The 18,822-nt window shown below is 33.4% G+C and overlaps 2 protein-coding genes across 2 annotated transcripts; one reads left to right on the forward strand and one right to left on the reverse strand.

Annotated features, from left to right (window-relative positions):
- Positions 1-5,636: 5,636 nt before the first annotated feature.
- LOC144548361 (putative F-box protein At4g17565) lies at positions 5,637-6,674 on the forward strand. Its single transcript, XM_078297029.1, has one exon. It carries the CDS (start codon positions 5,637-5,639, stop codon positions 6,672-6,674), a length of 1,038 nt encoding a protein of 345 aa, XP_078153155.1.
- Positions 6,675-11,767: 5,093 nt separating this feature from the next.
- Positions 11,768-17,963, reverse strand: LOC144548480 (potassium channel AKT1-like). The gene is made up of 11 exons (XM_078297166.1): positions 17,574-17,963; positions 15,820-16,185; positions 15,499-15,556; positions 15,091-15,408; positions 14,751-14,996; positions 14,034-14,132; positions 13,893-13,922; positions 13,610-13,795; positions 13,209-13,409; positions 13,022-13,097; positions 11,768-12,627 (listed from the first exon to the last, which is right to left on the reverse strand). The coding sequence occupies exons 1-11, from the start codon at positions 17,756-17,758 to the stop codon at positions 11,819-11,821; spliced, it is 2,574 nt and encodes an 857-aa protein (XP_078153292.1). The 5' UTR covers positions 17,759-17,963; the 3' UTR covers positions 11,768-11,818.
- Positions 17,964-18,822: the final 859 nt, after the last annotated feature.

Below are 18,822 nucleotides of genomic sequence, written 5' to 3' on the forward strand. Positions count from 1 at the left end.
TATAAATTGCCCAAATATGTTAAAGTTTATAATTAACAAAATAAATTACTAAATGCTTAATTCTTGAGAGGGGAACAAGAAAAAAGTTTAAATGTTAGGGCGAGGTAATCCATTTAATTTGCTATGTGGTTCAAACCATACTGAGATAATTTCTTAATTAGTTATTGAAATTTGATGTAAATATTTTTTTTTATGTAATTTTATTAAAATTGGCGGAAATATTATTTCTCCATTTTTTTTTATCAAAATATGTTAGTAACTAATAATAAATATCAGTGTTCCAAATAGCGCTCTATCGTGTCGCAATAGCGTTTTTGGACCTTGAACGCTAAGCTATGGGATAAAAGTGCGCTATTTCAGCCGTGACTACTATAGCAGTAATAGCGGTTCGCTATTTACATTACACGCTATGCTATATAGGCTTTTACATAAAGGCCCAACTGAAAATTAATTTTAAAGATCATTTTTTCAAGGTATAGATTGATTTTTCTTTTAAATAGAAAAATATAGATAGTTTATTCCATGATGCTTAGCATTTTTAATAAAAAAAATATAGTTTATGCTATGATGCTTAGGTTATTTTGAATGGAAACAGATAGATAGTTTATGATATTATTAGAGATATTTTGAATAGGAATTTGGACTTTGTACTTTGTACTGGTTCAATATGAATATTCTAATTTCTTAATCAATTTTGTATTACTTATTTCTTTATGAGACTTTGGATAATATTGATAATTAGTAGAAATATAAAATATAATTTTTTAAACAAATAAATGCTATGTAGAATAGCTTTCACTATAGCTATGCTATTCGAGACAACTTTTTTTAGCCTTTCCGCTATGACATGATAATCGCTATTTAAATCTTGATAAATATGATCTAATTTTTGTAAGTTTGTGTTGCTATTTTCTTTGGTAATTAAATTTATTTTTTAGAAATATTGAAAAAAGAGTTCCCAAATTCTTGGTAATCTTCATTAAATAAAGCACTTAAATATGTCATTGTATTATCTTTACTTCTTTAGTTGAATTAATGCACAATAATCTAAATTTAAAAAGAAAGCATAAAATAGTATATATATATATATATATATATATAGAGAGAGAGAGAGAGAGAGAGATGGGCTATGGTGCATTGCAATGCATGGAGGGGTTTGTGCATTGGACCATAAATCTAAACTTCAAAATTCAAATGGCCGATCCAAACCATTCATCTTGTTCTCCATATTAATATGTGCTTGGAGACCAAATTTTATATTTTTCTGAATTTTTTTACTATTTATTAAGTATTTTACAAAATTGTTGATCCAACGGTGGCTTAACAAAACAGTAAAATCAGCAGCCACCGTTGGATCAACAATTTTGTAAAATACTTAATGAATAGTAAAAAAATTCAGAAAAATATAAAATTTGGTCTCCAAGCACATATTAATATGGAGAATAAGATGAACGGTTTGGATCAGCCATTTGGATTTTGAATTTTAGATTTATGGTCCAATGCACAAACCCCTCCATGCATTGCAATGCACCATAGCCCATCTCTCTCTCTCTCTCTATATATATATATATATGAGAGAAAGAGAGAGTAGAATTAGGGTGTTCTTAAGTTCATCAAGCTCCTTGGTGAACTCAAGTCTAAAATCCATCGAATCGGCTTTAAATGACGAATCTAAAACATTGAAACCCGCTTACCTTACGAGTGATGTGTCTACGTGTGAAAATTTTAAACATTCGAATTAATTTAGTGTAAAGTCAAGCGGTCAAAAATAGAAGGTTAATAAATTAATTTTAATGCATTCATTCTTTTAATCTTTTTTGACCACTTTACTCTATACAAAATTAATTTTAAATTTAATTTTTTTTATATGTAGACGCATCACTCGTAAGGTAGGCGGGTTTCAATGGTTCAGATTCGCCGTTTGGAAACGATTATATGGGTTTTAATCTTGAGTTCACCAAGAGGCTTGGTGAACTTAAGAACACCCTAGTTCTACTCTCTCTCTCTCTCTCTCTCTCTCTCTCTATATATATATATATATATACACACACACACAGACACACATATAGAGAGAGAGAGAGTAACTAATCTCAAAATATTTTTTTCTAGCCTCCGGAACAAATGACTCAGTTTTTCGATTTTCAAAGCATTAACAGTCCATCCAAACTGTTAGATGTTCAATCTATATTAAAATATGCTTGGAGATCAAATTTTACATTTTTTGAATTGTTTTTACTATTTATTAAGATGGTTTGAAAATCGCTGTTTTTCAATGGTGCAGAATTTTAATAAAAACAACGATTTCAAACCATCTTAATAAATAGTTCATAATTATCTAAAAAATGAAAAATTTGGTCTCCAAGCACATTTTAATATAGATTAAACATCTACCTGTTTGGACTTTGAATATTAGAAAACCGAGTAGTTTGTTCCGGGGGCTAGGAAAAAATATTTTGAGATTAGCCATTCTTTATCTATATATATATATATATATATATATATATATATATATAGTAAGGCTTGGGTGCTATGGATAGCATAGAGGCCTATGGTGCTACGGCTCAATATTTGAGTTTTTAAAATCCTAACGGTCGATCCGAACCGTTCATCTTGTTCTCCATGTTAATATTTGTTTGGAGACCAAATTTTACATTTTTTGAAAAATTTTTACTATTTTTTTAGCTAGGTAGAAAATCACTTGATCTAAAAAATTCTGCACCATTCAGATATTTGATTTTCTACCTATCTAAAAAATTAGTAAAAAAATTTCAAAAAATGTAAAATTTGGTCTCCAAACACTTATTAACATGGAGAACAAGATGAACGGTTCGGATCGACTGTTAGAATTTTAAAAAATTAAATATTAAGCCGTAGCACCGTAGGCCTCTATGCTATCCATAGCACCCAAGCCTTACTCTATATATATATATATAGAGGTAGGCTAATATACAATCGATTGTTCTTGAGGTCCCGTACAACCAAGTCATTTTCTGATTTTAAAAGTCCAAATGATCGATCCAAACCGTTCATCTTGTTCTCCATATTAATATGTGTTTGGAGACCAAATTTTACATTTTTCTGAATTTTTTTACTATTTATTAAGCCACTTTGAAAACCGCTGATCCAACGGTGGCTTAACAAAACAGTAAAACCAGAAGCTACCGTTGGATCAGCGATTTTCAAAGTGGCTTAATAAATAGTAAAAAAATTCAAAAAAATGTAAAATTTGGTCTCCAAGCACATATTAATATGGAGAACAAGATGAACGGTTTGGATCGATCATTTGGACTTTAAAAATCGGAAAATAACTTGGTTGTACGGGACCTCACGAACAATCGATTGTATATTAGCCTACCTCTCTCTCTATATATATATATATTTGACACAATTAAAGAGAACAATTTAGCACAAAATGTAATAATTTAAGAGTTCAAAATAGTAGTCCCCTTTTTAAATGTATTTCGAAATAGAAAATATGATTTAACACGCTGCCTATTTTTTATGTACCCATATATAGCTCCCAAGCATCCAAAATTGAAAAACTGACAAAAAAAAGTTATTCTTTTTTACTATACATAAACTCTTATATTATCAAAGGTCCCTCTCCCATCCCCCAAGCCAATGAATGCTCATATATTCTTGGTTAGGTTGGCTCCAAATCAAGTTGTGCAAGGAATTTGAGATTGTTTAGATGAACAGTGTTCAAATCTAACTTGTCAAGGTAAGGCGTATGAGGTACATGAATTCCAATCCACTTATATATATATAGATGGACTATGATGAGTTGTGAAGTAAGAGGTTTGTTTTACTTCTCGTTCATATTTTTTATGTTAGTAAATTCAAATAGCCGATCTGAACCACTCAACATGATCTACAAATTAAAATATGCTAGGAGATCAAAATTTACATTTTTTGAAAAAAAAATTAGTATTTTTAAAACCACTGTTTTTTTTTATGGTTCAGACTCCATAAAAAAATGATTTTCTACCCATCCAAAAAAATAGTAAACAATTTTCAAAAAACATAAAATTTGGTCTCCAAGCACATTTCAATATGGAGATCATATTGAGTGATTTGGATCGGCAATTTAGACTTTAAAACGGAGATATAAGCGTAAAGTAAAACAAGTATCTTACTTTGCAACTCATCATTGCTCAACTCACATATAAGTGTGTATGAGTTGATTTATGATGACTTGTGAAGTAATTAGGGCCTTGTTTAACTTCATGCTCATATTTTCTATATTTTATATTTCAAAGAGACGATCCGAACCTCTCAACATAATCTCCATATTTAAATGTGCTAAGAGACCAAATTTTACATTTTTTTGAAAATTGTTTACTAACTTTTTAGAATATTTCAAAATCGCTATTTTTATGGTCCAGGATACGTCCAAAAACAATGATTTTCTACCTATCTAAAAACAATAGTAAAAAACTTCAATAAATATAAAATTTGGTCTCCAAGTACATTTTAATATGGTTATCATGTTGAGCAGTTCGGATCAATTATTTAATCTTTGAAAACAGATATATGAGCGTGAAGTAAAATAAGATCCTTACTTCGCAACTCACCATAGCCTATCTCTCTCTCTCTCTCTCTCTCTATCTATCTATATATATATATATATATATATAGATAGATAGAGAGAGAGAGAGAGAGATGGGCTACGGTGAGTTGAGAAGTAAAACGCGTTTCTACTTCACACAATATCTTCATTTTCAAAGTTCAAAACGTCGTTCCGAACTGTTAGATGTGATCTTCATATTGAAATATGCTTGGAAACTAAATTTTACATTTTTTGAAATTTTTTTACTATTTATTAAGCCACTTTGAAAATCTGAAAATCCGAGTGAACAGTAGAAACAATAAAAATTTCTAGACCACCGGATCGGTAATTTTCAAAGTGGCTTAATAAATAGTAAAAAACTTCCAAAAAAATGTAAAATTTGGTCTCCAAGCACATTTCAATATGGAGAACAAGATGAACGTTTCGGATAGTAAAAAACTTCCAAAAAACTGTAAAATTTGGTCTCCAAGCACATTTCAATATGGAGAACAAGATGAACGGTTCGGATCGACGTTTTGAACTTTAAAATTGCAAAATATGAGTATGAAGTAAAATAGTTGCTTTACTTCGCAACTCACCGTAGCTCATCTCTCTCTCTCTCTATATATATATATATATATATATATAGGATGGCTAAGCTTTTCCGAGTCCCTGGAACAAACGACTCGGTTTTCTAATTTTCAAAGTCCAAACAGTCAATCCAAACCATTAAATGTTTAATCTATATTAAAATATGCTTGGAGACCAAATTTTACATTTTTTGAATTTTTTTTACTATTTATTAAGATGGTTTGAAAATCGCTGAATTTATTAAAATTCTGCCCCATTGGAAAACATTGATTTCCAAACCATCTTAATAAACATAGATTTACAAAAGTTTCATAAAATGTAAATTTGGTCTGCAAGCATATTTTAATATAGATTGAACATCTAACGGTTTGAATCGATTTTTTAGACTTTGAAAATCGAAAAACCGGCTAGGAAAAAATGTTTTGAGCTTAACCATTCACTATATATATATAATTTACATTTGTTAACAATGAGCTGATCAATGTTTGTTAACAGGATGAGTTGCCAGACTTCAGACACTTGGGCTAATCTTCTTCCAGACCTACTGCTTTCCATCACAGACAACTTTGATGTCACCACCTCCATCCGACTCTCCACCGTGTGCACCTCCTGGGCCTCCACAATCATCCCTTACCTCCCTTCCTTCCCTCTGATGCATCACAACCAACCCATCCCGTGGCTGCTCTGCTCTGCTCGAAACTCCAACATCAACCCTAGTTGCAGTGTCTTCACCTTTTATGATGTCAGCAATGCCAAATATTTTGATGTCCAGATTCCTATTCCCTCGCTCTGCGAACACCACTGGATGGGCTCCTACAAGGGCTGGCTCGTAACCCTTGACCGACAACTCCAGCTCCACCTAATCAAGCCTCTTACAGGCACGCATGTCCTTCTCCCCTCCAAAGGACTAAGAAAGAATCACCCCAAGAAAGTAATTATGTGCAAGAATCCCGACAACTTCAAAGAATTGCAAGCTTATTGTGTGACCCACGAAGGGCTCTTATTCTCTATGAAGCTTGGAGATAAAAAATGGAGTTGGATGGCTAATTCTTACGACGGAACAGGTTATCAAGATATCACTGTACATGAAGGGAAAATTTATGCCCTTACAACGGATGGTATGTGTTACTGGAACCTTGGAAGCCCTTATAATAAACGAATGACCATCGACGGTTTGGACGTCGAGGGGTGGACACGGTACATCCTAGATTGCAAAGGTGAACTCATCATGTTGTTCATAGACAAGGAAGAAAGGGTTAGTTTGGAAAATCACGCACCGGAGCGAGTAATGTTGTGTGAAATTGAACATGAAGATGATGGGAATCGTTCTTCGTGTAGCCTTGTTAACAGCTTAGGGGGTGATGCTTTGTTTTTCGGTACCAATAGTTCCTACGTAGTATCAATTAGTTCCGATCGTGATGAGATATACGTGAAAATTGCATTTATTTTACTAATCAAATGTCGCGCTGCATTCATGATGCTGAAACATATCATCCAAATCATAATTTTGGAATGTTTGATTTCGATGAAATGACTTATTATAAGCCATGTTGTTCGCATGATTCACCTATGCATTTGCCCGCACCGATTTGGTTCTGGCCTTGATAATTATGAAGAATTAAACAGTAAGTAGTACTCTTCTTTCATTGACTTTAGTTTGTTCTTCTTTTTTTACTTCTTTGTTTAAACTCTCCACCATTGACATATCTGGTCCATTTGTCATTTTCCTTTTTTTTCTTTTGACATAATTGAAATTTTTTTTTTCATTTTTATGTGGAAGGTCTTATTGCAATGGAAACTAGATTACCCTTTAACTTGCTGGTTTTTGTTTGCCAAATTAACATTAAAAAATAAGATTTTATTCTGATAAGTTAGTCTGGACTGGTACAAGCTGGTACAGTGCTGCTGCTTGAGTCATTATTTGCTTCTGTCATTTCTGGAAATTTATTCTCATTTGAAATTTAGCATGTGCTTAGTACTTTCAGCTCTGATAGAAATTATATATTTCTTGCAGACCAACAAATATATATGTCATGAAGACTGTATGGTGCAGGTTACACTGATTTTGTTCGAGGAAATGGAGGTCTATGTAACAGTTTTTTCTATTAATTGTTTTTTTTTTTATTCTTCCTTTTATTTGGTCATTTATGTACCACATGGCGTGAAGTTTTGGTACTTAATTTGTTATTCTTCGTATGCATATTGGTTGAAATTTAACAAGGACAATTACATTTATCAAAATTTAAATTTCGAATTACATTACAAACTTGAGTACTAATGCTTGTTTAATCATTCCAAATGATGAATTCTCTGTTAGCTGCGCTTTGCCATAGATCACCTAGTGGTGAATTTCATATCAACTGGTTAACAAGTTAATTAATTTAATCTACCATACCAGTATTGTTCAAATTAAAAAGCACTCAAAATAAGCTCTTGTATTATGAATGGCATGATATATTCATTCAGAAAATTGAGATGACAGTTATTAATTACTCATCATATTAACTGAAAATGAACCACAAAAAAATGTCGAGCTCGAAAAATTCTTGATATATTCTGAACACTTGTTACTTTTAAACTTGATCTTTACATTTATAACTATGATTATATGAATTACCCAAAAAAAATCATTTTTAAGTGCTAAATAAATGTTTCTTATAGGTGGAACGAAAAATAAGAAATTCTATGTGAGCATGCACTGCTCTAAAGTAATTAATTTGATCCTTAGTTCTGAACATGCTGAGAACAAATTAAATTAGTGTGCAAAAAAAAAAAAAAAAAACGTGTACAATCAAATTTATGAATTGCCCAAATTGCCCACATATGTTAAAGTTTATAATTAACAAAGTAAATCACTAAATGCTTAATTCTTGAGAGGGGAACAAGAAAAAAAAATTATATGTTAGAGCGAAGTAATCCATTTAATTTGCTATGTAGTTCAAAACATAATGAGAGAATTTCTTAATTGGTTATTGAAATTTTATGTAAATATCTTTTTTTCTTGAGTGCTAATTAATTTTATTAAAATTGGTGGAAACAATATATCTCCATTTCATCAAAATATGTTAGTAAACTAATAATAAATATGATCATTTTTTTGTAAGCTCGTGTTGCTATTTTCTTTGGTAATTAAATTTATCTTTGTAGAAATATTGAATGTTTTGAAAGCTTCATTAAACAAAGCAATTAAATAGGTTATTTTTGAAATTAAGCTATTCGGAATAACTCGTTCTATATTTCGTTGGATTAGAATAGTTAGAATAAAGAATCTAAATCTTTTGTTTTATTAAAATTGGCTATTCCTACAAAAAGTAGAAATTGGTTGTTCTAATAAAACAGATCTCTATTTGACTATTCTAGCTATTCTAAATGTTAGGGGTGGCAAAAAAGTTCGTAGCTCGTGGATCAATCGTGACTCGCATCTGACTCACTCGCTAACAACTCGTTCGTTAGTTAACGAGCCAGCTCATCACTAGCTCGCGAGCTGGTGAGCCAGCTCAGTTCAAGTATGAATTTGTGAATTGGTATGAATTTGTATGAATTTAGTATGTATGAATTTATTTTGTGAACTATGTTTATATGAATTTGGAGATTTAGTATTTTAGTAGGTATGAATTTAGTTACAAACTTAATTTATGGTAGTCGACTTTATAATACATTTGGATTTTTAGCCCACGAGCTTTCACGAGCTTACTCGGCTAGCTCGTTGCCAAAACAAGCGAGTCACGAGCCACTTTTTCAACTCGGATCTGAATGTTGACTCTCTCATAACTCGCTCATTGCTAAAACGAATGAGCCATGAGCTTGATCTAGTTCGGACCGAACCAGCTCATTGCCAGCCTTACTAAATGTACATCCAAACTCATTGTATATTATTTTTACTTCTTTAGTTGAATTAATGCACAATAATCTAATTAACATTAAAAATAAAGCATAAAATTGGAGTACATTTGACATAATTATAGAGAATTTTTTTGTTTAATTAGCAAAAAATGTAATAATTTAAGAGTTCAATTAGTAGACCTTTTTAAATGTCTCGGAATAGAAAACCAACATACATATAAAAATAGGGAATATGATTTAACACAGGCATTGCCTATTTTTTGTTTTATGTAAACCCATATAACCTAAATTGAAAAAATGAAAAAAAAATATATTCTTTTCACTATATATAAACCCATATATATATGGCTCCCATTCCCCCAACCCTATGAGTGCTCATTCTTTGTTAGGTTTGCTCCAAATCAAGTTGGGCAAGGAATTGGAGCCTGTTTAGATTCAAATCTAACCTGTCAAGGTAAGGCATATGAGAGGTATCTGAATTCTCAACCCAATTCAAATATAATATGCATTTGTTGACAATGAGCTGATCAATGTCTGTTAAATTAACAGGATGAGCTGCCAGACTTTGTCCTCTTGGGCTAATCTTTCATCCGACCTACTGATTTCTATCATAGAAAACTTCGATGTCGCCACCTCCGTCCGACTCTCCGCCGTGTGCACCTCCTGGGCCTCTATAATCCTCCCTTGCCTCCCTTCCTTTCCTACAATGCATCAGAACCAATCCATCCCGTGGTTGCTTTTCTCTGCTCGAAACTCTGATATCAACCCCAATTCCAGTGTCTTCACTTTTTATGATCTCAGAAATGCCACATATTTTGATGTCCAGATCCCTATTCCCTCGCTTTGCGAACACCACTGGATAGGGTCCTACAAGGGATGGCTCGTGACTCTCGACCGTCAACTCCAACTCCACCTGATTAAGCCTCTTACGGGAACCCATGTCCTTCTCCCTTGCGAAGGACTAAGAAAAAATCACCCCAAGAAAGTAATTATGTGCCAGAATCCCGACAACTTCAACGAATTGCAAGCTTATTGTCTGACCCAGGAAGGGCTCTTATTCTCTATGAAGCTTGGAGATAAAAAATGGAGTTCAATGGCTAATTATTACGATGAAGGTTATCAAGATATCGCTGTACATGAAGGGAAAATTTATGCCCTTACAATGGATGGTATCTGTTACTGGAACCTGGGAAGCCCTTATAATAAACCAACTATCATCTCCGATTTGGGAATCTACGGGTGGACAGGGTACCTCCTAGAATGCAAAGGTGAACTTGTCATGTTGTTCATAGACAAGGAAGAAAGGGTAGGTTTGGAAAATCACACACCGGAGCGAGTAGTATTGTGTGAAATTAAACATAGAGATAATGGGGATGAATCTTCGTGTAGCTTTGTTAACAACTTAGGGGGTGAAGCTTTGTTTTTCGGTACCAATAGTTCCTACGTAGTATCAATTAGTTCCGATCGTCATGATATATCAGAAAATTGCATTTATTTTACTAATCAAATGTCGCGCTGCTTTCATGATGCTGAAACATATCATCCAAATCATAATTTTGGAATATTTGACTTCAATGAACTGATGTATTATAAGCCATGTTGTGTGCACGATTCACCTATGCAGTTGCCCGCACCGATTTGGTTCTGGCCTTGATAATTATGAAGAATTAAACAGTAAGTAGTACTCTTCATTCATTGAGTTTTGTTTGTCTTCTTTGTTACTTTGTTTAAACTTCTCTGATCAATTTGTCATTTTCCTTCTTTTTTTGGAAGAATAGATTTTTTTTTTTTCATTTTATTGTGGAAGGTCTTATTAATTAGAATATCTGCTTTCCATAAAACTAAATCTCTACAGTTTTCATTATTACTGTAAAATATGGCATTGCAAAGAAATCAATATTGAAATGAAAGAACATTATCTTGATTTCAATGGAAACTAGATTACCATCTAACTTGTTGATTTTTGTTTGCCAAATTAACATTACAAAAGAAGATTTCATACTCATAAGTTAGTCTGGACTGGTACAGTGCTGCAGCTGGAGTCATTATTTGCTTCTGTCATTTCTGTAAACTTATTCTGAATTGAAATTAGCATTCATGCACTTGGTACTTTCAGCTCTAATAGAAATTATATATTTCTTGCAGGCCAAAAAATTACGTCATGAAGACTGTATGGTGCAGGTTACACTAATTTTGTTCAAGAAAATGGAGGTCTATATAACAGTTTTCTTCTATTAATTGTTCTTTGTTTATCTTTTTTTTCCTTCCTTTTATTGGGGCATTTATGTACCACCTGGCATGAAGTTTTGGTACTTTATTATTCTTTGTATGCATATTGTTTGAGATTTGACAAGAACAATTACATTTATCAAAATTTCAATTTGGAATTAGCTAGATTGCAAACTTGAGTACTTAATGCTTGTTTAATCATTCCAAATGATGAATTCTCTGTTAGCTGTGCTTGCCATAGATGACCTAGTAGTGAATTTCATATCAACTGGTTAAGCTAACCTACCATACCAGTATTGTTCAAATTCAAAAGCACTCAAAAGCAGCTCTTGATATATTCTGACACTAGTACTTGTTACCTTTAAACTTGATCTTTACATTTAGTATAGTACAATCATGAGGAATGGCCAAGGAAAAAGAAAAAAATAAAAGATGTCTACTAGGGAAACGCCTTGATTTTCCCTGGCAACCATCATTATTCCCTCAACATGACACCCCCCCTCTCTCTTCAACCGAACAAATCCCCGAAACAACCGTTCCAAAAAAGACAAAAAATTAATTCAACAAAACAATTTTCAAATTATCAACCATGCATGCTACATTTCATCAATCATCACTGCCAGCTAGCACAATGTGGTCCCCATCCCTTATGACAGCCACATCATTGATCTCGGCCCCATCTGTTGTCAAAACCCTACTCGGTGCAAATCCAAATTTTGTCTCACCAATTCTTAGAAGCTCGTCGATTGACTCTGGCAAAAGCACCAACTTGCTCGCACCATTCCCCTTCTTATTATGACAACTTATTGTAATCCGTGCTACACCACGACCGATTCTCTGATTGTCAAAACCAGAAACTCCTTCAAGAGGCTTTGCCAAGGAAAGCACACCAAAAACAGAGTTGTTGAAGTTTGATCTTTTAGTACTTATCGTGCCAGGAGTATCCTCGGCCATCTGTACTTGCCTCATAACGGGCTCGGATCGGTATCTAGTAATTGAACCCGGAGGATTAATTTTGGTACTTTTTTCTGTGTTGCTATCTTTTTTTCTCGCCTCAAAGAGAGATTTAATCTCCTCATGGCTTTGTTGATCGGCCAGGTGTCGTGGGGTGTACCCGTAATTATTGGGTGTATCCATATCGCATCCATTATCTAATAAGAACTCAACGAGTTCTATGTTGCCATCACAAACGGCTTTATGCAATGCAGTCTCTCCATCTTTGTTTTTTGCAGATACATCACCTCCATATTTTATTATGCTTTCAAGCCAGCCTTTATTATTTGCTTCCGTGGCCATACATGCATAGAGACTGCTGTCCTCAGCTGATAGAGTTGCTCCATTGTAGAAAAGAACTTGGGCTACTGTATCATGCGATGCAATTATGGCCTCCCCTAATGGGACCTTTCCGTCAGCATCTGTTAATTGAATTCAAGAAATACATTTCATCATGAACCGGGATATAAATATTACATTGAAATATTTTGAATTAAGCTATAATTCATTTATTTAGCCCGCACTGTATTGACACGTTTTATCAGTAATTTAGATAATGAATGCAGTTTAGCTATATATTATGTAAAACCCAGCTCCTTTTCATCTTATTCAAATTATTCATTCAATTGAATGATGTCACTGACTGTGGCCTAGTTTTACCAGTTTTACCAGCATGAGGTGTTCTAGATCCTTAAACTATACTATAAATCACCCCTAAAGAAAAGTTTGCACAATCAGAGCTTAATTTCTGACGCAGTTGTACAGGACGACCTAAGACCAGAGCTGTAATAAGGCAACAAAAAATTCTTAGCATACCTCTGCAATTTGGATCAGCTCCAAACTGTAAAAGAAGACGTACGCATTTGTCATTCCCCATTGAAGCCGCTATATGCTATTGAATTGTTTGGAATAAAAAAAAAATGATCAAACAATGCATAATTAGGACCAACATAACATACTAAAATAATAATTCAAGACACTAAGTTTGGTTTGGGTTTCTTACCAAGGGGCTGTGATAGTCATTGTCGCATTCATTGGGATCAAGACCACGTCTCAAGAGCTGTTGCAATAAAGTCAAATCGCCTCTAACCACAGCAAAGGTAAGAGTGAGAGGCAAATCCAGCCGTCCTCGGGTTACCATATTCTCTATCTCTTTCAACACAGTGCCAATAGCTGGATCCATATCCATTTGATCTTTCAGGTGCTATAAAAAATGATTATTTAAAAAAGTAAGATATTTAAAAAAAGTAAGATATTTTAAAAAAAAAACTTGATTTCACAAGTAAATTGTGGTCAACACCTCTGTTATCAGAGCATACAGTTGTGGTTGATTTGAGGAATTTCGCTTTTATACAGACATTAATAAAATCTTCATATTTTTTATAATTATTACTGAGAACAAACCTGAAGTAAATTATTGATGATTATGGTGCCTTCAACCACATTTGATTGAATCAAATTAAGAAAGCTGGCTCGGTTGAGTCTCAGAAGCTGGCTCAATGTTTTTGTCCGAACCGTAAACAATTGGGGCTTGTAACATAGAACCCCAACTTCTCCTACCAAATCACCACTTTTCGATGTTGATACAATCTGCATTTTTTATAATAATGTTCCAAATTGACTTCAGTTTCATTTGTCAAATATTCAAATTTTAATTTTAAAATGGCAATTCATAATAGATGCTTACCCGGTCACTATCTCTATGGTCAATTAGATCCTGAACAAAAAAAAAAAAAAAAATCAGAGAATCACTGAATCTGATAAACTAATAATATGATAATTCAAAATTATTATTCACTGAACTTTATTAAATATTTGTATCATTTACCACTTTTCCAGTCACTAGGATGTAGAAATCTGTAGGAGCCTCATTTTGCAAAATTACATCTTCTCTTGGAGCAAAATATTCAGCTTTCATCTCAGCAACCTAAGATTAAGTACTAGTCTAAGCCACAATTACCATAAAATTAAAATAAAATAATATAATACATTAATATTTTTAGATTGATATGTCCATCTCTTTTCATACCCACTTAAAATTAATCTTAGCCATACCCTGCCCGTACTCATTAAATATTAGTATGCACATATCCTACCCTTACTTGTTAAGATAACAGGTAACGAAATGAATATCGGTAATTAGCAAATAAATTGATAACATATATAATTTAATGACAATAACTAAACTAATTTTTTTTAATGTTAGCGAGCATATAGCTCACCGACAGTTATATTAGAACCATAGTAGGAAATATCGGCCGATACCGATCCGTATCGGCCGATACCGATCCGTATCGGCCGATACGTATCGGTATCGGCCGTGACCGATCCGATATTCGTCCGATACTCGCGATAGTGTGTTAAAGAGCCTGAGCCGTATTGGCCGATTCTAGTCCGATACTGGTCCGATACTGGTCCGATACGTATCGGTATCAGCCGTGACCGATCCCGATACCGATACCGATATTTCCTACTATGATTAGAACAACAATATTTCTAAACTGAAGGGAACAATAATGCATAAGGAGTAAAGAGAGAATGGGACCAGTTGGAAAAGAAGGTCGTTAGAGACACCATGGAACAAATAAGCCTTTTGAACAAGTTCAAAGAATAGATGGTGAGAGATGCTCGAGCGAATAGCCTTCGGAAGTGCATCAAGTGTCTCTTGCTGCTGGAGCCCTTCTGAGTCGGTACGAAACTTTAAGCTTAAGTGGGATATCATCTGATCTTGAAGCCGAACTGGCAGGTTGTTTCTTATTGCAAAACTCATAGCTGCTTGGATTGTATCTCTCTGTTATTAACATATAGGATAACCAAATGTCAAGTCTTAATTCTTAAACAGGCATCTTATAGTTACAAAAATCTCTCTGATTGAAAATACTTACATATTTCCTTGTGCGATTAGTGGTGTGTACGACCAAATTGGTCATGTTACCAATCAAATAAGCAGTGAGGCCAAGATTGAAGAGCATGTAGAATATGTTGAAAACTTTTTCTCCATTATTCTCTGCGTGCAAATCCCCGTAACCGACTGTGGTGAGGGTTGTGATTGACCAGTACATGGAAGTAACATATCGAATCGCAAGGCTCTCTTGGTGAAAATTGGGCATGGTAGCGCCAATCCAAGTCTTCGTTGGATCCTTATAACGATCTGCTAGGAGGTAATAAAAGCAACCAGCACTATGCACGGCAAAAAGCGTTACCTACATCGATCACCAAGAGAAACAAAATTTTAGCATGTATAAGCAAATAGCAGTGATTGTGTGGTTTAAAATTATTATATAATCCCTTACAAAAATGAGTTTCGCACATCTGACCCAGAAGTAGCTATAATCTCTGTTTTTCTCCAATCTATAGTAGTAATAGAAAAACAAATATTAGTAATAGATACTTAAATTTCACACAATAAAGGACGTGGTACCAGTTATAAGTACAGGGGGGTATAGAGGAAGATTTGGCAACAAGGTCTGGTACTTCTGGTACCAGTTTGTTTGACATTTTAGTTTCTGAATGGAAACTGGTGAGGTTTTAACTTTTAACCTCATTTTAATCAAAAAAAAAAAATTAACACTCTAGAAAAGGGACAATAATAAAGGGATTTACTTCAATCTTACCTAGCAAACAGAGCACTAACTCTTCGGAGTCGCCACAGCCTCAATAAAGAAAAGAAACCGTAACTCCTAAGCTTACTTGGGAGGACCTTCCGAGCAAGTTCAGCCGGAATGGTGGAGATAACATCTAGAAGAAACCAACTCTTGAGATACTTGAAAGCAATATCATTGCGGTTATCAACAAGCACATAGGAGGTGCGGTCGAGATAGGCCACGAAAAATGTGAGTACGATGTCAATGGCAAAGAAGAAATTAACGACATTATCAATTATTGCCAGTGCACCAGTTGCTTTGTGGAGAAACCCAAACTCAAATGGGGACACCCAGGCAGTGTACATCACCAACACAATTAGGAACACCTTCCATACTCTGTTGTAAACGGATTAAAAGAATTTTGATTAACTCTAGCATTAATTAATAATGATACACTGACATTTAATTAGAATGCCTACAATGTTCAGGGAATGAAAAGGTATTTTTTTTGGTGATTTAACTTTTTTAAATGGTTGGTAGCAATATAGGTAATAAATGCCCAAGTGATTTCAGGTTCCTACTATTGTAGTTCTCTCTCTGTTTCATTTTAAATTACTCGAAGCACCCAAATAATGCATGATTTTAAATTAAATCAAATCAAGCAATAGCCAACAATATAAATATTTTTTACAAAGTCCAAAAGACAGATGGACAATAAAAAAATCATTAATCATGTCATGCAGCCTAACAATGTTGTAAGCAATAGATTTGTCTAAGACTAGAAAAGGTTGAATTAAAGACAAGAAAAATTGAAAATTTGTCTCCATGAGATCACAGAATCTTTTCTTTTCCTAACCCTTTACAAACTCCAAATGAAAGAGAATGACATGCATGACATAAACATTGCTAAAAAACAAATTTTAATTTAAAAAAAAAAACTGAGAAAGGGATTTGGAAGAAGAGGTGGATATACTGTGGGCCCAGCTCTTTTCTTTTGAGAAGGCCAGTCTGATTTGAAATTTAAGTGTTATTTACTGTCTATGTTTGACTTCAAATGTTTTGTGGCATGATCAGTGCTTTTGCTTTCAACTGTGCTTGTTTAGTTTGAACATGTGGAATAGCCTTTTGTTTCTACAGGTGTTCAATTTGTAGGTCGTTTTGTTAACAGTTGGTACAGGCTAGTGCCTCTCTATTATATATATATATATATATATATATATATATACACACATACATACATACATACTTGGACAGTTGGTAGTTTGAATAATATAAACTAGTAGACTAAGTTCACTTATTAAAAATAAATAAATAACAAAGAGAGACAGAGCTCACCATATTATTTTCACTATAAACACGGATAAAGATTTTAACAGAATAACTTTGGCTTCATGCAGCGCACAGACTATATAGAATCAACAAAGAATTGCATATGGTTCTTGCTCTGCATGAAACCAAAACTGGTCTTTTAAAATATTTACCCTATAAACACAAAATATAGACAACAAAAAAAAAAGTGCCTTGACTAGTTCATAGTGTGAGAATTTATTTTCTTTTCTCTACCCCACACACACAAAAACACACACACATGAACAAAAAAAAAACTATTTTTTTATATCAATTTTAATGATGGAAAAAGATTAGACGACCAAAAGTCAATTCATGCATACATGCAATAAAAGACCAACAAAGAGAAAATTCTAAGAAGACCCAACAAATCATTTCCACAATTAAGCTACAATTTTCTAATAAAAAGAAAGAGGTGATAGAGAGAGATATTGAACCTGTATCTGCGATCGTAAGGAGAGATAATAAGTGGACCAAGTTTGACGGTGCGAGTGCTCTTGGCACCAAGAGAAGGAAGCATACCACTGGCCAAACTATAATGGCTTCCTTCTCTCGAGATGTGATCCGCCTCCGTCGTTTTCGCCCAACAAACGGCGGCGCCGATTCGAAACGCCGACACCATTGTCGCTAATTCAATTCAATTCAATTCAATTCCAACTCCGAAAGAGAATTCAATCGGAGTTGTTATTTTCCCGTGAGGCGTTTGGGAATTGGTCGAGAGAGAGAAGAAGAAGAGGTCGATTTATAACTAATTAATTTTTGCGAATTACGAGAATTGCATGATAAATATATGAAAATATGAAACTTTCTGTTTTGGAAGGAACGAAATTGGAGAGGTAATAAAGGACTCAGACATTTTTGAGCGGCTACTGGAAAATCAATCTGAATGGACATGGTTCACCACGCAATCAAAGTAATTAAGATTCACATGCAAACAATGCACATAGAGAATGCTTATCTGTGAAGAGCTTTCGTTATCGAGATTCGAGATATCTATAAACTATATAAAGTTTTAATTATGTAATTAAGAATGATGGAGCTAGAGGTGAAAACGGATTGGATATGGATCATATATATAGTAGTAAAATCATATTTGTATATGGTTTTTTTTCGGATATGGATTGGATATTCGTTTTTCAATACTATTATTTATTAAAAAAATATAAATCTTATTAAAAATTACGAATAGTTCAAATTATTTGATATATATTTATTATTCGGATACAAATAATTATTGTTTAAAATCATATCCGTACCACTATTTGTACGATATTCAGATATCAGATAATTGTATTTAAGTTTTGAATATGGATCAAGATTTAGTCGGATAATAATAGACCTGTTTTCACCTCTAAATGGAGCTGTGACTGAATTACAATATATGTATATTTTTTTTTTCTAAAATAAGTAATTACATATTTATTTTTTAAAATTGTAATAACTCACATATTTATTTTGTATAACTCTATAATATATCACATATATTCAAAAAATAGTAAAATAATGATATTTAAAACTCTAAAATTTACTTATGAACTATTATACACTTTTCGTTCTCTCTTTCTATTTGTTTGCGACTGCTCGATTCCTTTCATAAATTTCTTCTCCAATCAATTTTTCTTTATGCAGCTTGATCCAAGATATTGTGTAATTACCGATTTTGAAAGAGAAAATACGTAATATTGA

This window comes from Carex rostrata, chromosome 33 (genome assembly GCF_964058835.1).
Source record: "Carex rostrata chromosome 33, lpCarRost1.2, whole genome shotgun sequence".
In the NCBI taxonomy this organism is placed as follows: Eukaryota; Viridiplantae; Streptophyta; class Magnoliopsida; order Poales; family Cyperaceae; genus Carex; species Carex rostrata.

Coding starts and splice junctions, on each gene's coding strand:
- LOC144548361 (XM_078297029.1), top strand. CDS start 5,637: ATGAGTTGCCAGACTTCAGACACTTGGGCTAATCTTCTTCCAGACCTA.
- LOC144548480 (XM_078297166.1), bottom strand. CDS start 17,758: ATGGTGTCGGCGTTTCGAATCGGCGCCGCCGTTTGTTGGGCGAAAACG. Junction 15,557..15,819: donor GTTAGTGCTCTGTTTGCTAG/GTAAGATTGAAG, acceptor TTACTACTATAG/ATTGGAGAAAAACAGAGATT. Junction 14,997..15,090: donor CTAATCGCACAAGGAAATAT/GTAAGTATTTTC, acceptor TGTTAATAACAG/AGAGATACAATCCAAGCAGC.